The 19,971-nt window shown below is 36.4% G+C and overlaps 1 protein-coding gene across 1 annotated transcript in view; it reads right to left on the bottom strand.

Annotated features, from left to right (window-relative positions):
• LOC124798258 (small nuclear ribonucleoprotein-associated protein B) overlaps positions 1-9,770 on the bottom strand; it is a 36,927-nt gene extending 27,157 nt beyond the window's left edge. The window contains exons 1-2 of the mRNA XM_047261578.1: positions 9,657-9,770; positions 3,525-3,618 (exon numbers count right to left, since the gene is read on the bottom strand). Coding sequence (XP_047117534.1) covers positions 3,525-3,618; positions 9,657-9,659 — 97 coding nt within the window. The 5' untranslated portion in view covers positions 9,660-9,770. The remainder of the gene's footprint in view (positions 1-3,524; positions 3,619-9,656) is intronic.
• Between the last annotated feature and the right edge of the window lie 10,201 nt (positions 9,771-19,971).

Raw genomic sequence — 19,971 nt, forward strand, 5'->3', positions numbered from 1 at the left:
CCTCAAAGTTTTTATTTCTTCTCCATGAATTTTAATACCTACTCCGAATTTTTCTTTTGTTTCCTTTACTGCTTGCTCAATATACAGATTGAACAACATCGGGGAGAGGCTACAACCCTGTCTTACTCCCTTCCCAACCACTGCTTCCCTTTCATGTCCCTCGACTCTTATAACTGCCATCTGGTTTCTGTACAAATTGTAAATAGCCTTTCGCTCCCTGTATTTTACCCCTGCCACCTTTAGAATTTGAAAGAGAGTATTCCAGTCAACATTGTCAAAAGCTTTCTCTAAGTCTACAAATGCTAGAAACGTAGGTTTGCCTTTCCTTAATCTTTCTTCTAAGATAAGTCGTAAGGTCAGTATTGCCTCACGTATTCCAGTGTTTCTACGGAATCCAAACTGATCTTCCCCGAGGTTGGCTTCTACTAGTTTTTCCATTCGTCTGTAAAGAATTCATGTTAGTATTTTGCAGCTGTGACTTATTAAGCTGATAGTTCGGTAATTTTCACAACTGTCAACACCTGCTTTCTTTGGGATTGGAATTATTATATTCTTCTTGAAGTCTGAGGGTATTTCGCCTGTTTCATACATCTTGCTCACCAGATGGTAGAGTTTTGTCAGGACTGGCTCTCCCACGGCCGTCAGTAGTTCCAATGGAATATTGTCTACTCCGGGGGCCTTGTTTCGACTCAGGTCTTTCAGTGCTCTGTCAAACTCTTCACGCAGTATCATATCTCTCATTTCATCTTCATCTACATCCTCTTCCATTTCCATAATATTGTCCTCAAGTACATCGCCCTTGTATAGACCCTCTATATACTCCTTCCACCTTTCTGCTTTCCCTTCTTTGCTTAGAACTGGGTTTCCATCTGAGGTCTTGATATTCATACAAGTCGTTCTCTTATCTCCAAAGGTCTCTTTAATTTTCCTGTAGGCGGTATCTATCTTACCCCTAGTGAGATAGGCCTCTACATCCTTACATTTGTCCTCTAGCCATCCCTGCTTAGCCATTTTGCACTTCCTGTCGATCTCATTTTTGAGACGTTTGTATTCCTTTTTGCCTGTTTCACTTACTGCATTTTTATATTTTCTCCTTTCATCAATTAAATTCAATATTTCTTCTGTTACCCAAGGATTTCTACTAGCCCTCGTCTTTTTACCTACTTGATCCTCTGCTGCCTTCACTACTTCATCCCTCAAAGCTACCCATTCTTCTTCTACTGTATTTATTTCCCCCATTCCTGTCAATTGCTCCCTTATGCTCTCCCTGAATCTCTGGTTCTTTTAGTTTATCCAGGTCCCATCTCCTTAAATTCCCACCTTTTTGCAGTTTCTTCAGTTTTAATCTACAGGTCATAACCAATAGATTGTGGCCAGAGTCCACATCTGCCCCTGGAAATGTCTTACAATTTAAAACCTGGTTCCTAAATCTCTGTCTTACCATTATATAATCTATCTGATACCTTTTAGTATCGCCAGGGTTCTTCCATGTATACAACCTTCTTTCATGATTCTTAAACCAAGTGTTAGTTATGATTATGTTGTGCTCTGGGCAAAATTCGACCAGGCGGCTTCCTCTTTCATTTCTGTCCCCCAATCCATATTCACCTACTACGTTTCCTTCTCTCCCTTTTCCTACACTCGAATTCCAGTCACCCATGACTATTAAATTTTCGTCTCCCTTCACTATCTGAATAATTTCTTTTATTTCATCATACATTTCTTCAATTTCTTCGTCATCTGCAGAGCTAGTTGGCATATAAACTTGTACTACTTTAGTAGGCGTGGGCTTCGTATCTATCTTGGCCACAATAATGCGTTCACTATGCTGTTTGTAGTAGCTTACCCGCATTCCTATTTTCCTATTCATTATTAAACCTACTCCTGCATTACCCCTATTTGATTTTGTGTTTATAACCCTGTAGTCACCTGACCAGAAGTCTTGTTCCTCCTGCCACCGAACTTCACTAATTCCCACTATATCTAACTTCAACCTATCCATTTCCCTTTTTAAATTTTCTAACCTACCTGCCCGATTAAGGGATCTGACATTCCACGCTCCGATCCGTAGAACGCCAGTTTTCTTTCTCCTGATAACGACATCCTCTTGAGTAGTCCCCACCCGGAGATCCGAATGGGGGACTATTTTACCTCCGGAATATTTTACCCAAGAGGACGCCATCATCATGTAATCATACAGTAAAGCTGCATGCCCTCGGGAAAAATTACGGCTGTAGTTTCCCCTTGCTTTCAGCCGTTTGCAGTACCAGCACAGCAACGCCATTTTGGTTATTGTTACAAGGCCAGATCAGTCAATCATCCAGACTGTTGCCCTTGCAACTACTGAAAAGGGTGCTGCCCCTCTTCAGGAACCACACGTTTGTCTGGCCTCTCAACAGATACCCCTCCGTTGTGGTTGCACCTATCTGTATCGCTGAGGCACGCAAGCCTCCCCACCAACGGCAAGGTCCATGGTTCATGGGGGGGAGATTTTCCTCAGCTAGTGGAAACCTGATGGAAGAGTTGAAACTCAGACCATCAACCTTTTTCAATTTTGTTTCTTAGGACAATCTGGGCCAAAGTGCCCAGCGAATTCTTGTGAAAATACACAAGAATTGTATTTCTTAATGTTGTAATTGGGGTACAGTGCAATTTTCTTGCTATACCAACTTTCATTTCCTACCCAATAGCCTTTAGCACATCTTTAACATTGCTGGGAGAATACTGAAGTCTTATCCTTTGGATGACTTAATATTTCTATAAATATTGCACAAATACCTTGAGTTAAAATTGTTACATTTTTATAGTTCCCATTGCACATTTTATTATATTATGAGCATTAACAATTTTGAGAAATGCCCAGACAATATAAATTATGTCTATGTAGGTATAAAGATCATTTCAATTTTTTTTAACTTTTATTTTTAACTTTAATTGAGCCTAGTTATGTCGTAGGCCAAGTCCGCACTATAGATGTTTATATCAGTTTACTATGTGGCCATTAATTTATTAATAAATGTGGCCAAAAAAGGATACACATGTACTTTCAGCAACATGCATGGTCATAACAGAGAACCAGTACTAAATATTGGTCTGTTAATTGCCACAGAAGTCTAACAATATGTTCTTATATTTTAACTTTTTAGCCATATCTTTCAAAAAATTATGTATCTTCTGAGGTTCTGTTTAAACAAGTAAAGTATGACTGTAGGTTACAGAAAGCAAAACTTCACATCAAATATTTTCACAAAATTGAGACTCCAAACAAAAAGAAATGCTTCTCAACACAACTGAATAACACTTGTAATAATTTTTGTAAGAGGCTAGAACTGGGTTGGTTGGTATTCAAAAGAAACTTCAAAATTCAGCAGTTACATCAAAGTGGCCACAATTGGCACAATAGCCAAAGTTGGAGCTTTCCTCCACTTTTACATTCAAATGTAGTTTGCCATTACAAAGTGAGTTTCAATGTTTCTGGATGCAGATGCCGAGCACAACCAGACTGTATGCAGAGCTCCACTTACCTTTGAACGTTCCAATAAAAGTCCTGGAGTCTTGCAATATAATTCTGACCCTGTAGTTGATATGCTGAAGCATCTTATTATTTTTCCCGATCGTCTATAACAAAAGTTACGTAACATACATTTCCAGCAATGAGTAAGGACACAAAACAAAATTTCATGTCAACAGAACCCCAAATTTATAACATTTTCTTCTAAATTTCATTCATTTAGTATACGGTTTGCTGGACCCACCAGGGTAACCATTCAACTTAACTATTGGGTCATTCCATGTAAAATCAAATTAAAAATATTTCTAACCTTACCCTATTGGATTTAACTTGAAATGAAGCTCAACCGTAGCATTCACATACAGTAATGTGAGAATTTTTTCACATTTTCTGACAAAAGGTTGCCGAGCAATGAGTGGGGTGAGGAAACGAATTTTTTGCCTTGCGGAATAATATTGATTTGTTCACAACTTGTGTTTTAAGTAAGCTACAATAATGAAATTGAGTTCACTGGAAGGAACTTTATATTCAAATGATAAACATAATCAGCTGAAAACAAATATTCTATTTTTATGAAAACATTATTGAATTTTGGAACCAGAAATGTAAGCCTAAGATACTCTTTTTCTCTACACATAATGAGAGTTTCAACTCTGAATGTGCATGTGGTCACTATCTAAAGTAATTTGAAGTGTAAGAGTGTGCAATGAAACAGCTTTAAAAATTAATCTGTTTTAAGTATTAGACCTACTTCTCATCAGCTGTGTGTTGCATAACTGCACGTGGCCAACAAAATAAAATAACTTATTGTTTATCAATGTCAAATTAAAAAAAGAAGCTGCACAACATTGGGGGGGGGGGGGGGGGGGGGGGGGGGGAGAGAGAGAGATCAGTAAGGTCCAGACCCCAGTTATGGCCACATTAAGGGCATTTTGAGATACATCACATTTTTAGTATAGGAAGGAATTATACAAATTACTTCAAAAAAAATCATATCTATTGCTTCAAAGTCTACATATTACAACCACGTAAAAACAAATATTGTAAGTTGTATAACAAAAGCAGAAAAAATACTGAAAAATAAATGGCGCATGTCCCCGGTTTTGGCCATGTTAACCCTACCTATGGCCAGTTGTTTCTCCACTTATGGCCACTTCATATTATAATAAAACTATGGCTAAAATAATTATCAATCCATGTGCCAGAAAGTAATTTGTGCTTTATACAAGTATATAAGACAACAAACATACATCAAAGGTACAGCAACTGAATGAACAGAAAAAAATCATTAGGCAAAGTATTGTCCCAATAATTACAGAAACAAGTGCCAGACAAGTTTATTTCTCACGAGTATCAATGGAAACAGGAAACTTTGTTTTTAATGAATGTCCTCCTGGCATTGAGACTGGTTGTGGCAGTTTCCCTGTAATATCTTCACCCATTATAGTTGAAACATCATTTTCAGTGTATTCGAAACAAGTTTTCTGAACATTAGAACTTTTTAGGCACTGAATTTCATATTCAGAATCAGAAAGCACTATCAAAATTACACATATGTACTTAAAAATTGCAGCTCGTTATATTTCCTGTTTAACTAAATTTTACCAAAATAAAGTCCCCTACTTTCAAATTATCAAAGACAGTTTCACATTTTCTGGTATTTCACCTTCATCTCTTACGTAGTCATCTAAACTGCTTCCACTGTCCGTCCATTCTTCTTCCTCTGAAGACCTTGTTGGCCTATCACTTAACTCCTGTCTGTTTCTTGTTTTCCCATTTTTTACACGAGATACTGCCAAGTGCTTCTCTTTGGACTTTTAACTCCTTCATAGCGTTTCTCTTCCTTTTTTCCTGCTCCTTCCCCTGCTTCTCTTTTTCCTTCAGTTCATGATATTCCACCCACTTGTCAATAGTCACAACAGTGGGTGTGTGTTCTTTCTTTCTCTTTGTGCCTTGTTTAGGTTCTGGCCAAGTGATGACACTTTCAAAAACTGTTGCTAATGATTTTGGTGGCATCACTTGGATACGCACTGAAGATGGACTATGGTTGGATGTTAAGAGTACCTGAATTATGTGAAATACTACTGGGGGTTGTTGATATATCTGCAGGAATAAGACTGTTGGTGGGTGTCGAAGGAATATCTGAATTTTGTAAAATGCTGCTGTGTGTTGAAGATATATATCAATATTATCAACATTTTGAATGGATGAAGGATTAAGCCTGTCTGTGTTTTGTGATAGATTCTCTGTTGGATTATCTTCAGAGGGAGGCACTATGCTATCTGTCAATGTCATCAGCTATTTTTCTCCAGAACTTGAAAAATAATAATGCTTCTTGATTTCCTTCCCACTCACGATTCCTTCTCTCAGTTGCTCTGAACTCATCTAGAAGGACAGGATCAATTTGCTTTTCTATATATGAAATGTCTCTGAAGCTTCTCATTTGTCTGAACTGTGGTGAGGTTGGTATACTACAAACAACTATCTTGCTGTAATCTACATTGTTCACATTAAATGCAAACAGACCAGTTGCCCTGAAACCAGCACAAATATTTGCCACCATTTTGGATTCTGTAATAATTTGTGACAGAACAGAAGGTACATCAGATTTTGAAATTTCAGTGCCATTATTTTCAAAACGCCATTTCTGAACAATCTTCTTCCACATTTTTTTCATAGGTCCAAAGACAGCTACATCTAATTGTTGCAAGATGTGCGTAGAATTGGCATTGTTAAGGGAGGAGCAAATTTTCCAGCAGCATTCACTGCAAACAATGTAGTAAAGTTATCTTTGTCAGAGTTACACGACTCATCATAAACATGACGGCAACGAGGACCTATGATTAATTCCTCTTTAGGAGCCAGAAAGACAGAAGTTTCATCCATATTAAAAATTCTATTTGGGTGATTTAACGCATCCATATCATTTAAAGTGCTGGATACTTTGTGAAACCAGATTCTTATTTTCTCTTCTGTAACAGAACCTCTAGCCCTATTGACATATTCTGCATGTTTTTGTGACAGAACCTTGTGTCTCTTAAGAAATACGTAATACCACTTTTTTTCAGGTCGATTGTTAATAAATGTAGCCTTATAACTTTCCATATCTGAACTCTCAATAAGGTTTTGCACAGATGCACAGAGATTTTCTTTAGTAACTGGAAATCCCATGCTACAACAGTTCAAAACGTTCTACTAAGACAGAATGTGGACCACAGTGCCCTGTAGATTCTTGTGGAGATACACCAAAAATTTTGTTTCTTAATGTTGTCCTTGGAACTTTGTACAACTTGCTTGCAGCTGCAGTAGCAACTTCCATTCCTCATCAATAGCCTTTAGAGCATCTTTAACTTTGCTGGGAGAATGCTGAAACCTCTTATTCTGTGGTTGACTCATTTTCCTATCAATAATGCACAAAGATGGAGTTAAAGAATGTTGTATAATTGAATAGTGCCTATTGCATATTCTGTATCTGACAAGCATAGGTAAATTAGTATGATATGCCAAAACAATACTAACAATGAGGTATATATTGATATAAAAATACCAGAAATATTTTAATAAGCCTATTTAAATAAAATTAAGTTTATAATAATCTATGTTAGAACTGGCTGGTATTCCAGAGAAGCTTAAAAATTAACCTTTGACATCAAGGTGGCCATAAGTGGGGTAGCGGCCAAAACTAGAGCCTTCACCCTACAGCTGAATACCAAAGATAGGCCCAAAATCAGATGAGCCAGAACAGTTCAGTTTGTCATGCTTCTAGCCAGTCAGTTTGTTGCACATCAGCTTTTACGCATAGGGTAATGCATATGTTCGATTAGTTGAAATTTCAGTGTTCAAAATTCCCTGCTGCTTACAGAAAGAACTGGAAAAGGTGAAAGATATGGACGGTCCCTCTAGATGTAGGAAGCAACTGTGATTCAATCTTTTACCTAATTCTTTCTAACTACACAGGCTAACCATCAGTGTTCACTGTCTTCACAAGCAATATATCCTTTAATATTATCCAATGATACAGGATCACTGACAACAGCTGTCACCTGTTCAATTACACTTTATAATTCTGGTCTTGCTTAGGGGAATTAAGATGAAGACATTTTGTGTTCCTGTAATTTTGCAACATTTCTCAAATCTCTTAAAAGAGTCAATTCTTCATTTTCACGATCTTCCATAGTGGTATACTTGAAATTTATGCACTCAACATTATCAATAGCAAACACAATTGTTCGAGTGCCATGATTTGATCAGTATATGGGCACTGGTGGTGGTGGTTAGTGTTCAACGTCCCGTCGACAACGAGGTCATTAGAGACAGAGCGCAAGCTTGGGTTAGGGAAGGAAATCGGCCTTGCCCTTTCAAAGGAACCATCTCGGCATTCGCCTGAAACGATTTAGGGAAATCATGGAAAAACTAAATCAGGATGGCCGGAGTATTTGGGCACTCAGACACGTAACTGTTCCAGCAATACCATCGCTAACTCCTTTACCATGAGAGCAGGGTGAAAAATGCCACTGGGCTTCAAAATGGAACAGCCATGGTTTATTTTTTTCTAGTCTTATACTGAGCTGCCTCTGTCAGGAGAGTAATATATTTTACTTTTTTTAATTAAATATTTTGATCAGAAAGAATGATGTAGCATCGCAACAGGTGCACAGCAACAGTGTCATCTGTGAGGTATTCTGTTACGATAAGACTTGTGCGCTCAGGTGTGTCACCATCCTTCTAGTAAGTTACAAAGGGATTAATTATTGTTTGTGTGTTTCTCAAATGGTAAAGATCATCACCTTTTACAACAAATGTGCAATTCTCAGACAAATCACAAATCTCAAAGAACTCAGCTGCTTTAAGATTATTTTTCAATCCTTTTGGGAAGGCAGATAATTGACTGGGCACAAAGAAACAACATGTTTAAATGTTTTGAATTTGGCAAAATAAATAAATAAAAAAATTAAAAAAGTAGCAGGATTTCTGTGACTGTTTCTAGAGATGTTACTTGTGAATATAATGGACACTGGTAATTGGAAAAAAATAAGTAAAGGATTAAATCACAGTTAATGTCTTATATACATGAGGGACCGTCCATGTCTTTAATTTCCCATGGTTATACAGACATTCTTCATGTACATAACTGGGAACTAAAGGCAATCTTGAAGCCTCAAACTGCTATATGAGGAACACACACATTATCCCATGGAGAAATGGTGATGTGCAAGCAACTAACTGCAAAGAAGCATGATGAATTAGATATAACTCAAATCAGTAACAAGAACTAATAACTGGTTTTTGCGACATCTCTTGTATTTTGCTGTATCAATTTTTTTAAATCCAACACACTTAAAGCAAATATTTTATTCATCTGTTCTAACCTATATTATATTGATGCTCACATTTGGCTGTACAATGAAGTAACTAATGAGATGTAGGACTACTATTTAAAATAAATAAAGTTTTAAAGGTGTTTTACAACACCACTTTAAACATAAAATTACTTTTGACAGTAAACCAACGTTCATCCCCAAACGAAACTTCCAGAATTTGTAGAAGTAAACAGTATCTTTCAAATATATTTCTCTGAGAATTTTATGAATGCAATTTATCAAAATGTACTTTAAAATGGCGTACAAATGAACTTAATTTCATTATTCTCATTTGCTTAGAACATAAGCTGTTATTAAAACGATATCGTACCGCAAACAAAAAATTTTTTTTACACATTTAGCAAATAATATTACGTAATATTTTGTCAGAAAAATGAGGAAAAAATGGTTTTGTGTTACTATTTACGAATACTACATGCATACTTAATATCAGATAAATGTAAGGGGGTCATGTTGCAGCACTTGTTTGATTTGTCATGGTTAAACCCTGTTAGCCTAATAAATCATAGACTTTTGCTACAATTATGTAGTGCATTCGGTGTCTGAGCCAAATTCTTGACGAAGATGACGACAACGTAAGTTTTTTTTGTCAAAGTTGTATATCACAACAATACAGCATAGCGGATGGAAATCATGTTGCACCGCGTCGCCCGGCATTTGCAGAAATGAAATCGTCACTCCATACAATACATAGTTTTAAAAAATAGATTATGCTTGGATACAAATTATAACTTGAAACATTATTTGCATATTTCCCAACATACCATCTTCGAAGAGTTTCACAATTCCTTTACAACAACTAACAAACACACCGCCAAAATGGCGCCATCAACTACATATGCAAACTGTGAGTGTGAACCAAACACGACTCCGCAAAGATATTATTTGAGAAAGGATGTAAGATATGCACAGAGATTAAGGGGCATCCACAGTAGTCAAAACTTGCACATGCATCCACTCTTCATCCTCGCCGGTCGAAACAAACGATCCTTAGACGGTATATATTACTGTGTAGTAATATTGTGCAATATTATTGTTATTTTTAGATTTCTAAAAAAGTGCGACTTTTAGCGTGATTCGAAATTTTGGAGGATGGATACAGTGCAGGTAAGCTAATTGCTCTATTTTCTTTCAAGCAGAAAAAAAGGTGGAGGAAAAAGTGGCACAATGAGTCTTAAAAATTCACTCAGGAGAAGCTACGGAACAAACTCAAGCTGGATGAAGTACATTATCATCAGAACTTCTGATGTGTTCGTACTCCAACATTCGAAACGTTAGTGGTAAGGATTGCTAGTAGGTTTTGTTCTTAACGAATTTTTAAGACAGGATTTTTTCTCACAGCTGAGGGCTACAGCTTTTAATACATGGAGCGTAATAAATCATGAAAAGAATTCTTAATTCTCCAGTTTTATATTCACCTACCTTAACATCCCATGTAAGCAATGATTTGTACATTTTGATGCACTGTAATATGAACGTAATTTCGTTTTGTTTGTAACTCTTAGTACTAGATAAATACAAATGCTCACTGAAAGAAGCTTAGAGACAATAATCTACAAAATATGTGAGTGAGTGCAAGGTAATGTCAATACTGTCCGCAGACAAGACAATTTCTCAGGTAGCACAATACATTTGAAAAGTTCTCGATCTGTACAGTATTATTGCCCAGACTCTCAGCTTAATCTACACACAATCAGAAATATTAAGCAATAATATTGACCGCTTTAAGTGCTTGCTCTTGTGCAATGTCATTCTTTACTGGCACTGCATTGCTAATGTCATTGTGCAGATTTTACATCAAGAGCTTACAGAAACGTGACCAAAAGAACACCATTGACAAATATTTTGATACGAAACTAGAATACTCGTAGAAAATATTTAGGGGTGTTAAAATTAGTAATAAAAATCTTTTCGACACAGAATATGTCGTTCGAAAGGCAAATGAACGACTAAAACTGTTTTTGAATTCCTTATCAAGTGTATTTCTGTGCTGTCAAACAATCAAAAGCAGAATGAGAGTAGATTCACCTAGTGGCATTTGTGTATCTTTTTGATGATGGTGGGGGAAGGTGCAGAGGACAGTAAGTTTGATGGCTTTTAACTTTTCTTGTTTGTCAGACAGGGTGATATGACAATGGCGCAGTATGGTATTTCTACAGTGTGATGGTGGGCGGTGTAGTGTTGTAACTTAGAGCATTTCCTTTTTCATGAATATTGATTGTATTTCTTGGTCAGTTACCTGCTAGCCATAAATAATATGTCAGTGAAGTAATTTAGGTTTCCATACTGTATTCCTTGCTGCTTGCTGTCTTCATTGGAGAAAACAGTGATATGACGAAAAGTATTGAAAGAGGCACTTTATCTTCTGGCTGATGACTGTTATACACACATATTTCACTTGTGAACACATGCAATTGGTTACTGAAGCTCAGAAATTGCTATGAACCTATTGTAAAGCCAGGTAATGTGAAAATTGTTCTCAGTAAGAGTAAAGTAATTACTGGTGCCTGCATACTTGATCATATTGAATATTTATTTTTTATTTCATTACAGAAAATGTGTGTTTGAGAAGCTTGATGGTAGATTTTATAATGTGCTGCATATTCCATGGTATATGTTGAGATTAATGTTTGGAATGTCAGCCCCCAGTAACTGAGTGGTCAGCATGACAGAATGTTAATCCTAAGGTCCCGGGTTCGGTTCCCAGCTAGGTCGGAGATTTTCTCCGCCCAGGGACTGGGTGTTGTGTTGTCCTAATCATTATCATTTCATCCGCATCGACGCCCAAGTGGCATCCAATCGAAAGACGTGCACCCGACGAATGGTCTACTCAACAGGAGGCCCTAGTCACATGACGTTTACATTTACAATGTTCGGAATAACTTCTAATTATTAGTCGATTTTGTAAAATCAAACTTACACTTTGATGAAGGAGTCCCACTGCACAGATTCACTTAATTATTCATATTAGGATAAACTAATATTTATTCAGGAGACCCCCACTAAATGGTAAAAAAAGCATGTCCAATTATAAAGGGATGCATGTGGCAGTTTTTGTCGCCTGCAGGAATTTTTGATTTAACCAGCACGCCATCACAAATACATGTGACCATTTAACATTTTCTTTATTGGATTTTAAATGAGTGGTAGGAATGCCAATGGCATTGCTATCCTCAGTGGAAGTGAAGAAGAATTACAGGGTCTGATGAATGAAATGAACAGTCTAATGCATTCGAATATAGTTGGGAGTAAATCAAAGAAAGATGAAAGTAATGAAAAACAACAGGAATGAGAACAGTGAGAAATTTAACATCAGAACTGGGGATCGCGAAGTAGCCAATGTTAAGTAACTCTGCTACCTAGGCAGCGAAATAACCCATGACAGATGGAGCAAGAAGGATATAAAAAACAGACTAACACTGTCAAAAATGTCATTCCTGGCAGAGAGAAGTTTGCTAGTAAGAAAAATAAGTCTCAATTTGAGGGAGAAATTTCTGAGAATGAACATTGGGAAAACCAGAACAGAACAGAATCGAAGGCTTTGAGATGTGATGCTACAGAAGAATGTCGAAAATTAGGTGAACTGATAAGTTAAGGAATGAGGAGGCTTCTTACAGAATCAATAAAGAAAGGAAGATACAGAAAACACTGACAAGAAGAAGAGAATGGATGACAGGACATCTGTTAAGGTACCAGGGAATAACTTTCATGGTACTACAGGGATCTATAGAGGGTAAAAACTGTAGAGGAAGACAGACACTCAAATAAAGCAGCAAATAATTGAGGATTTAGATTGCAATTGCTACTCTGAGATGTAAACGGTGGCACGGGAGAGAAATTTGTGGTGGGCAGCATCAAATAAATCAGAAGATAGATGACTAAAAAAAAAGAGTGTTTTGCAGATTCAGATGACCTAAAGGACTAGATAGGGGAGCTATATATGTAAGGCTAAGGCAAAATGTTTATTGTATACTTGTGATAATAATAATCGGTATTAATAATAAGATTTTCATTTTCATTATAGTATTAAAAGATCTAAGTTTATATAAATACAGTGTGATAGTTACCGAAATTACAACATTAAAACACATTCAAAGACCAAATCATTTGGTCCATCATGTCACATCACGCCAAATTGCTTAGCCGAGTATCCAGACGTTGAAAATGAGCTTATGGGATATGCTCTATTCTACAAAAAGCAGGAGTATAGTATGAGTATTGAGTAACTAACAACGATAAAGTTTATTAATGGTCAAAGCAAACTTCATAACATATATTCTGACCAATTTTGTGTGGTAAAATGGTGGCAAGTTAAACAGCACTCAGAACATTTACATACTAGTGAAAATATATACTTGTGAACACATCAAACCATACTTATAAGGGATTAAATAGTCATGTTTACCTTATCCATTATTTTATCCTTGTGCAACTAACGATGTCATAATGAACTGTATTTTTCCCCTTCATTAGAGCAGTTGTGTTTTATTATTATAAAATCTAAATAAGTTTTCGCTTTTAGGTATATGATCTCGATTGTGGAAGAACACTCAATAGCAAAAATGTCCAGGTCATCATGGACCATTTGCAATTGTCCACGAAAACAAAGTGCAATCATACAGAAAAGCTTAGAAGAAAAACAAAAGCACGGAATCTACTACTAAAACATAAGTCAGTGGCGAGAAAGTGGGTTAACTCCCAATATTAGCAGATGATGACACCATAAACATTTTTTTCTTGACAATCCTTGACGTGACGTGATTTGAAGGACTGTTGACGACATGTGGGAATGCTCTTATTTGAAAAGCATTGTGGAATGTTTTGATGAGCTGTGTTGTGACATGATGGCCAGTATGATTATGTTCCACATGCCATAGAATTTGTGGACAACTGACAAATCATATATGGATCTGTTTAAATATTCAGGAAGAGCTGATACATTTAGTTGTCTGTCAGTAAATAATTTTTTCACTGGGTGCTAAGAGGCATTAATCTATTATGACAGTCTGTTATATGACATATGGGCAAGAATATTGTTTCTTGTTCTGTAACAGTGTACCTTCACTCAGCATATTATTTTCAGCAACTTATTTGTTAAAATGGAAACAGTAATAAACACATTTACACATAATACTCTATATGAAGATCCAATAGTAGCTTTAATGACACTCTTTGACAATTTTGGCAGCAAAATGTCACACGTATAGAGTTACCTCACACAATAACACAATATTCACTTATTTATTCATTTATTTAACCTGATCTGACCAGTGCTTTCTTACATCAGACCATGGTTTCACACATACAGTACCCTCTTTTAAACCATTGTTAGATAAGGAATGACAATTTTATGTGAAAAATAGTATTAAAATGGTTTGAGTGTCTGAAGTGGCAGTGTGAGTAAACTGTACTGACTATGGACTAGTAAAGTTAATACTAGCAGTTCTTGTACTACTGCAGCTGCTGCCACTAGTAGTGATAATAGTAATAATAAAAATGGCGATAGTAATAATGACAATAATAACAATAATGACAATGGTAGGTATAAGAAGAATTGATAGTTATACAAAATAGATGCTTTCTGATATAAGGGAAATAAGGTAGATGAGGTTGGAGGGAGGAATGTACAGGACAACAAGTGCTTAAAGGGACAATGATAATTCGTATTGTTGCTTTAGCAGATATGTCGTTAACTGTCTTCTGAAGCAGGTGGTGTTATTCAGTTCTCAGTTACAATGCAAATGGTTATACTGAGTGATAGAGTGGGGAAGAAAGGAAATTAAATGTTCGTATGGCATTTATTGGTTGGGATATCCTCTTTGGGGTTAGGCCTCCATATTGCAAGTCTTTTTAGTTGACGCTACTTCGACGATTTGGGCGTCAATGATGATGAAAATGATGAGGGACACACAACGCCCAGTCCCCTGTTGGGAATCGCTGAGCTATGGAGGGGGAAGAAAGGATTTTGCTCTGATGGGAGCAGTATTTCTGCCATGTTGTTTAGACAGGTCATTAAGGTCAAGGAGAGATTCAAGGATCAGCAGTCACTGATAAGACAGTGGACAAGGCAGCGGTTATGGTAATCTCTGTACTTGGCTGCACACAGAAAGGATAGCTGTGCATATGATGGTGAAAAGTGATCAAAGAATTGAACATCACAGGTATAACGAACACTGGCATTCATAACCTATTCCAGCAACCATGAGTTTTCCTAAGAATGGTCTTACACAGAGACAGTACTGTTATCAGTATTGGGAAATATAAGTGTTTGTACAAGTTCCTTTTTCAGGTGAAGAGGGCATGGAGAGGTGCTGATGCCTTCTTGCACACTGCAGTTCTCTGCTCAGTCCAACTTAGATTTTCATCTGTTGTTAATCCTAGACTCTTTGCTAAAGGAGAGAAGATGATATTGCCCTGCTTATGGTTAAATATTGCAGGGACTACCAATATTTTGGTCTAATAAGCCTAGAATGACCAACCAGTACCATTTGGGTTTTGTGTGGATTGAGCTTTAACCCTATATCCTGTGTCTATTAAGATAGTGCACAGGTCAGTGTTGAGATTTTTGATAGGTATCTCCAACTTTATTGGTTTTCCATTTGGAAACAACTGATGGTCACCAGTGTTTCTGTGGTATTTGCAGTAGCACAAAACTGATGACATATTATTTATGTACAATGAAAAGAGTATAGGACTTATGCTGAGCCTTGGGGGATGCCGGATACTACTTGCCTCCATTGTGACTTTATGGTGCCTGACATGATGCATTGCCACCGAGAAATCAGGAATGAAGAACATGATAGTTGGTTGTTGTGCATTCATGGCAAGCTTTAGGTTATCTGTTGTGTTTATTAAGGCAGATGTTGTGTTGTGATGTTTATAGAATTTGACAGTAGTTTGAAAATGTGCAAAATACGATGTTGTAACATGCTGTCAGTATACTCAACTGAAAGCATTGGCTGTAAATAATGGTAAGGAACAGTTAATAAGGAACAGAGTTATTGCATTAAAACGCAGCACGTGATGAGGTTTACTCTTATTAGTTGATAGTTCCATGATAAACTGAGAAATGACAGCTGTATGTCTAATTTCAGATTCTTGCTAATGGCAACTTTGTCTGGATGTGTGTATGGAAATATTGGTAAGTGCCAACAATATGTATTCCAGTTGTATCAATGTGTGTGGTATTAATGCAACGAAAATGCTTTAGAGGGACGATTTGTGCAAATCTGAGGATGGTGTGGATAACTATGATTCAGATAAAGATCCTGAATATGTTCTTGAACCTAATGCACTTGAAAAGCTGTTGCTAATAAGATAAATGTAGACAATTATTTAAGCAAGTAACCAATGTTAAGTTATGTTTCTTATCATAAGGTACATGATAGTGTGATAGCAGAAATGTTGAGGGTCATCATTAACATCGTTTATGTGCTGCAGTAAGGTGACAGTATAAACTAATTTTATACTGAACTGAATCATAGATTAATTTTTAAGGTTTTTATGCCTTATTGTAGCAAAAACGTTTGTAATGCAAATCTTACTGTCATAAACCGAAAATATTCAGATCCTTTATATTTTTGAGAGGTTTCACAGTAATGTTCCATAAACAAATGCAAGTAAACAATGTTAAATCAGTGGTAATCAACTGACATATTCCCTCATGTGAAAGGTGAAAGTACTGTGATAAAATTTTATAATCACCATTAATTATTAATTGTGATCTTCTGCCTTATGCTTCAATGATCAGAGTAACCACGTTAATTTTTTTGTCTTTGCAATCTTCCTTACTTATGTATCTGCATCTGGTCTCGTAGCTGTGATCTTTATTCGATTGTAGACCTCTATTAAACGGCCTAAACCAAGGGTAGTCAGTCTTTCTTATGTACCACTTGCTTTCAACATCTGTTAGTAGTAAAATTTTCGAACATCCTGCTAGATCTACAGTATTGGCGATTTATTAAGTAGAGAAGTAACTTTATTTCATAAAATTTATAGAGCAGGGTCACAGGAAGTTAATGCATATAATGATAATTACTTATCAAATACTTCCTGTCACCATTTTATAAAAAGTTTATCAAAATATTTTTGAAACCTGTATCACCTATCACCCACTATGAAAGCCACAGTGCATGCTAGTGGATGATACGGCCCACGTTCACTACAAATGATCTAAGCCATTTCTCGAGAGAATGACCTGGATGACAGATCTGTACAATCTTAATGACACTTCAGCTTCTTCCCTTGTTCCTCTGACGTAATGCTAATTGTCATGGTACTCACTGCACTTGGTGCATGGTGCTTCTCTGAACTTGGTTGAGACTGCATGGAATAAACTGCCTAAATTAGCAGGCACTGCGAAATGTGATAAAGCAGCTTTGTCATCCTACCTTGACGGTTTCATGCTCAAACCAATTGAAACTTCTACACAGTTTACAACTCCCAATTCACTACTGAAACTAAAAAAAATATTTTTATGGTGGTGATCATTGTGCAACACATCGTTTTATCAGAATGACATATTACACTACAGCATGTGAAGTGCACTCACTTTGACAGTAAACAGTGTTAAGTACCTACTGACTGTCTTTTAAGAGTAAAATTTTTGACAAAACATTCGATTTTAAAAATATATTGTTATTCAAGGAATATTTCTTAACAATAACTTACCTGAATAAAATAATTACAGTGGATATACTTTAAATATTTTATTTATTTAAGCTTTACAGTTTCTGAAAGCAACCAACTTGTCCCTTACCATTGTTTATAGCTGGGATCTTCAATTCATAAGACACATTAACAAATAAATTACTTTAGGCAATGTAACACTATCATATTTTATATGTTGCTCTCCTGATAATAAATCATCTCAAGTTAATAAAACTATGATAATTAAGACCATTCAATATAATACTGTATTTTTTAAACAAATCTTCTCTGTTTTGAAAACCTCATTTGGCATAAATCAGTAAGATGATTGGAGAATTATGTCATTACCAAAAGTTTTCAGGTTATTTGCAGAATAGCGTATCATCCACTAAAGCAACATCATGGGTTTCAAGTACAAATACAAGCACATGGCCATCAGGTGAGCATTTTACAGTGGTAGTAGACGGCAACAATGTATAAGAATTATTAGTTTCTTACATTGATAGCGCTGAAGGCTAGAAATGCTACCGCTTGATATAACAACTCCAGTGCAACATTATGAACAGATCATTTGTCTGGAATCTCTCTGTGACAAACCTTTTCTTTCAGCAACCTTTAACAACAACTACAAGGTAAGAATTCTCATTCAAGATCAAGATGAGTTAACACTTCCAAGGAACAGTTTCCTGTATTTTAAAGGTAGATTTGTACCCAAGAAGAAGGTTGGAAGCGCTCTGTCAACAACACATTGCAACCTACTCATAATGCATTCATCTTTCTGCTTCAAGAACTAAGGTACGTACTTAATTGTATCGAGCATGACCACACAAGAAATGATGGAATCATATCAATGCTCAAAGCATATGTCTCCAAATCAATTCTAACCTGAATGTATTAGAAGATGCAGGATAGTTTACAGATGGATTGATAGATGCCTACGTCAGTGTCTGTATGCCGCTTACAATGTTAATGGGCTTATTGGAGGGTAATGAAAGTGTCATTATGAATGATAAACATGAACTGTTTCTATTTCGTATTACTGTGGATAATAATGCAAGAATTCTTTACAGAAATTGTACAATGTGTAGCATAAATGTAGAGGTATTACATCATATGTGTCATATCTCACAGTGATGTCTCTGAGAGCAAATATCGTCATGGATATAGAGGGATTTTATGATCAATGTGGAAGTTTGTGTTTAAAGACGTTGATATCGCTGTATTTTCCAGTGCTGGACAAGTATTAATGAAGTATTCCACTATTGTTACTTCACCCAAACCTTTTAGTACAGTACACTGTGTTAAGATTCATTGAACAATTTCATGGCTTACTCGCTGTCATAATGGAAAATGGTGGGACGAAGATGGAGCATCGTACGAAAATATGATGACACTGCTCTGAACCTATGTTAATAGAGATAGCATAGTTTATGTCAAAGACCATGAAAAAATGTAGGGGGGGGGGCATGAAATCTTCATGCATGGATCAATACACAGCCTCAAGCAGTTCCCAAAATTATGCTTATGAACACAGCTGTGTATGATGGTGGTATGGAAAGTTCTTGGAACAGAATAGAAAAAAGTACGTACACCACTGAAACTTTTCTTATTTTTCAATGTAGTCTCCTTGTAGAGTAATGCACTTGGTTTAACGATGTTCCAGTGCTTCGATCCCATCTCGGAAATGAGTTTCCTCCAAGCCTGCAAAATAATTGTCAACTCCAGCTATCAATACTTCGTTTGAAGTGAATCTTCGACCACCTAAAAAAATTTTCAGTTTTGGGAAGAGATGGAAGTCTGACGGAGCCATATCAGGCGAATAAGGCGGGTGTGGCAACAATTTATACCTTAGTTCGTGTAATTTTACCATAGCGACGGAACATGTATGTGGGAGTGCGTCAAGAGTCGCAGCATCCATCTTGCAGATAATTTTTTAAATTCTAATTCTTCAATTAAAATGTGATATACCACTTCAGATGACATCTTGGAAGCATGAGCAATTTCACACATATTCAATCGATGATTCTTCATGACCATTTTGTGCACTTTTCCAATGACTTCTGAAGTAGTGACAAATCTTGGCTGACCACTGTGCAGATCATCATCTAAGCTCTCCTGACCAAATTTAAATTCATTTGTCCACTTGGTAACAGTTGCATATGAAAGAGTAGAGTCTCCCAGTGTATTCTGGAAATCGGCATGAATGTCCATGACTGTGGATAATAACTGCTGTTAATACTGTTGTGATTCACAAAGGAACATCTGTGTGTCATTGTCAGTAATAATAATAATAATAATAGTAATAATAATAACAAAGCCTCAAATACAGCAAAACACACCTGTCTGAATGGTATCAGATGACTGAAAACTAATGTGTGATACTACCTCAACTTCTTATGATGATTCTAAATCTGTTTTCAGTTTTTTCCT

This window comes from Schistocerca piceifrons, chromosome 5 (assembly GCF_021461385.2).
Source record: "Schistocerca piceifrons isolate TAMUIC-IGC-003096 chromosome 5, iqSchPice1.1, whole genome shotgun sequence".
In the NCBI taxonomy this organism is placed as follows: domain Eukaryota; kingdom Metazoa; phylum Arthropoda; class Insecta; order Orthoptera; family Acrididae; genus Schistocerca; species Schistocerca piceifrons.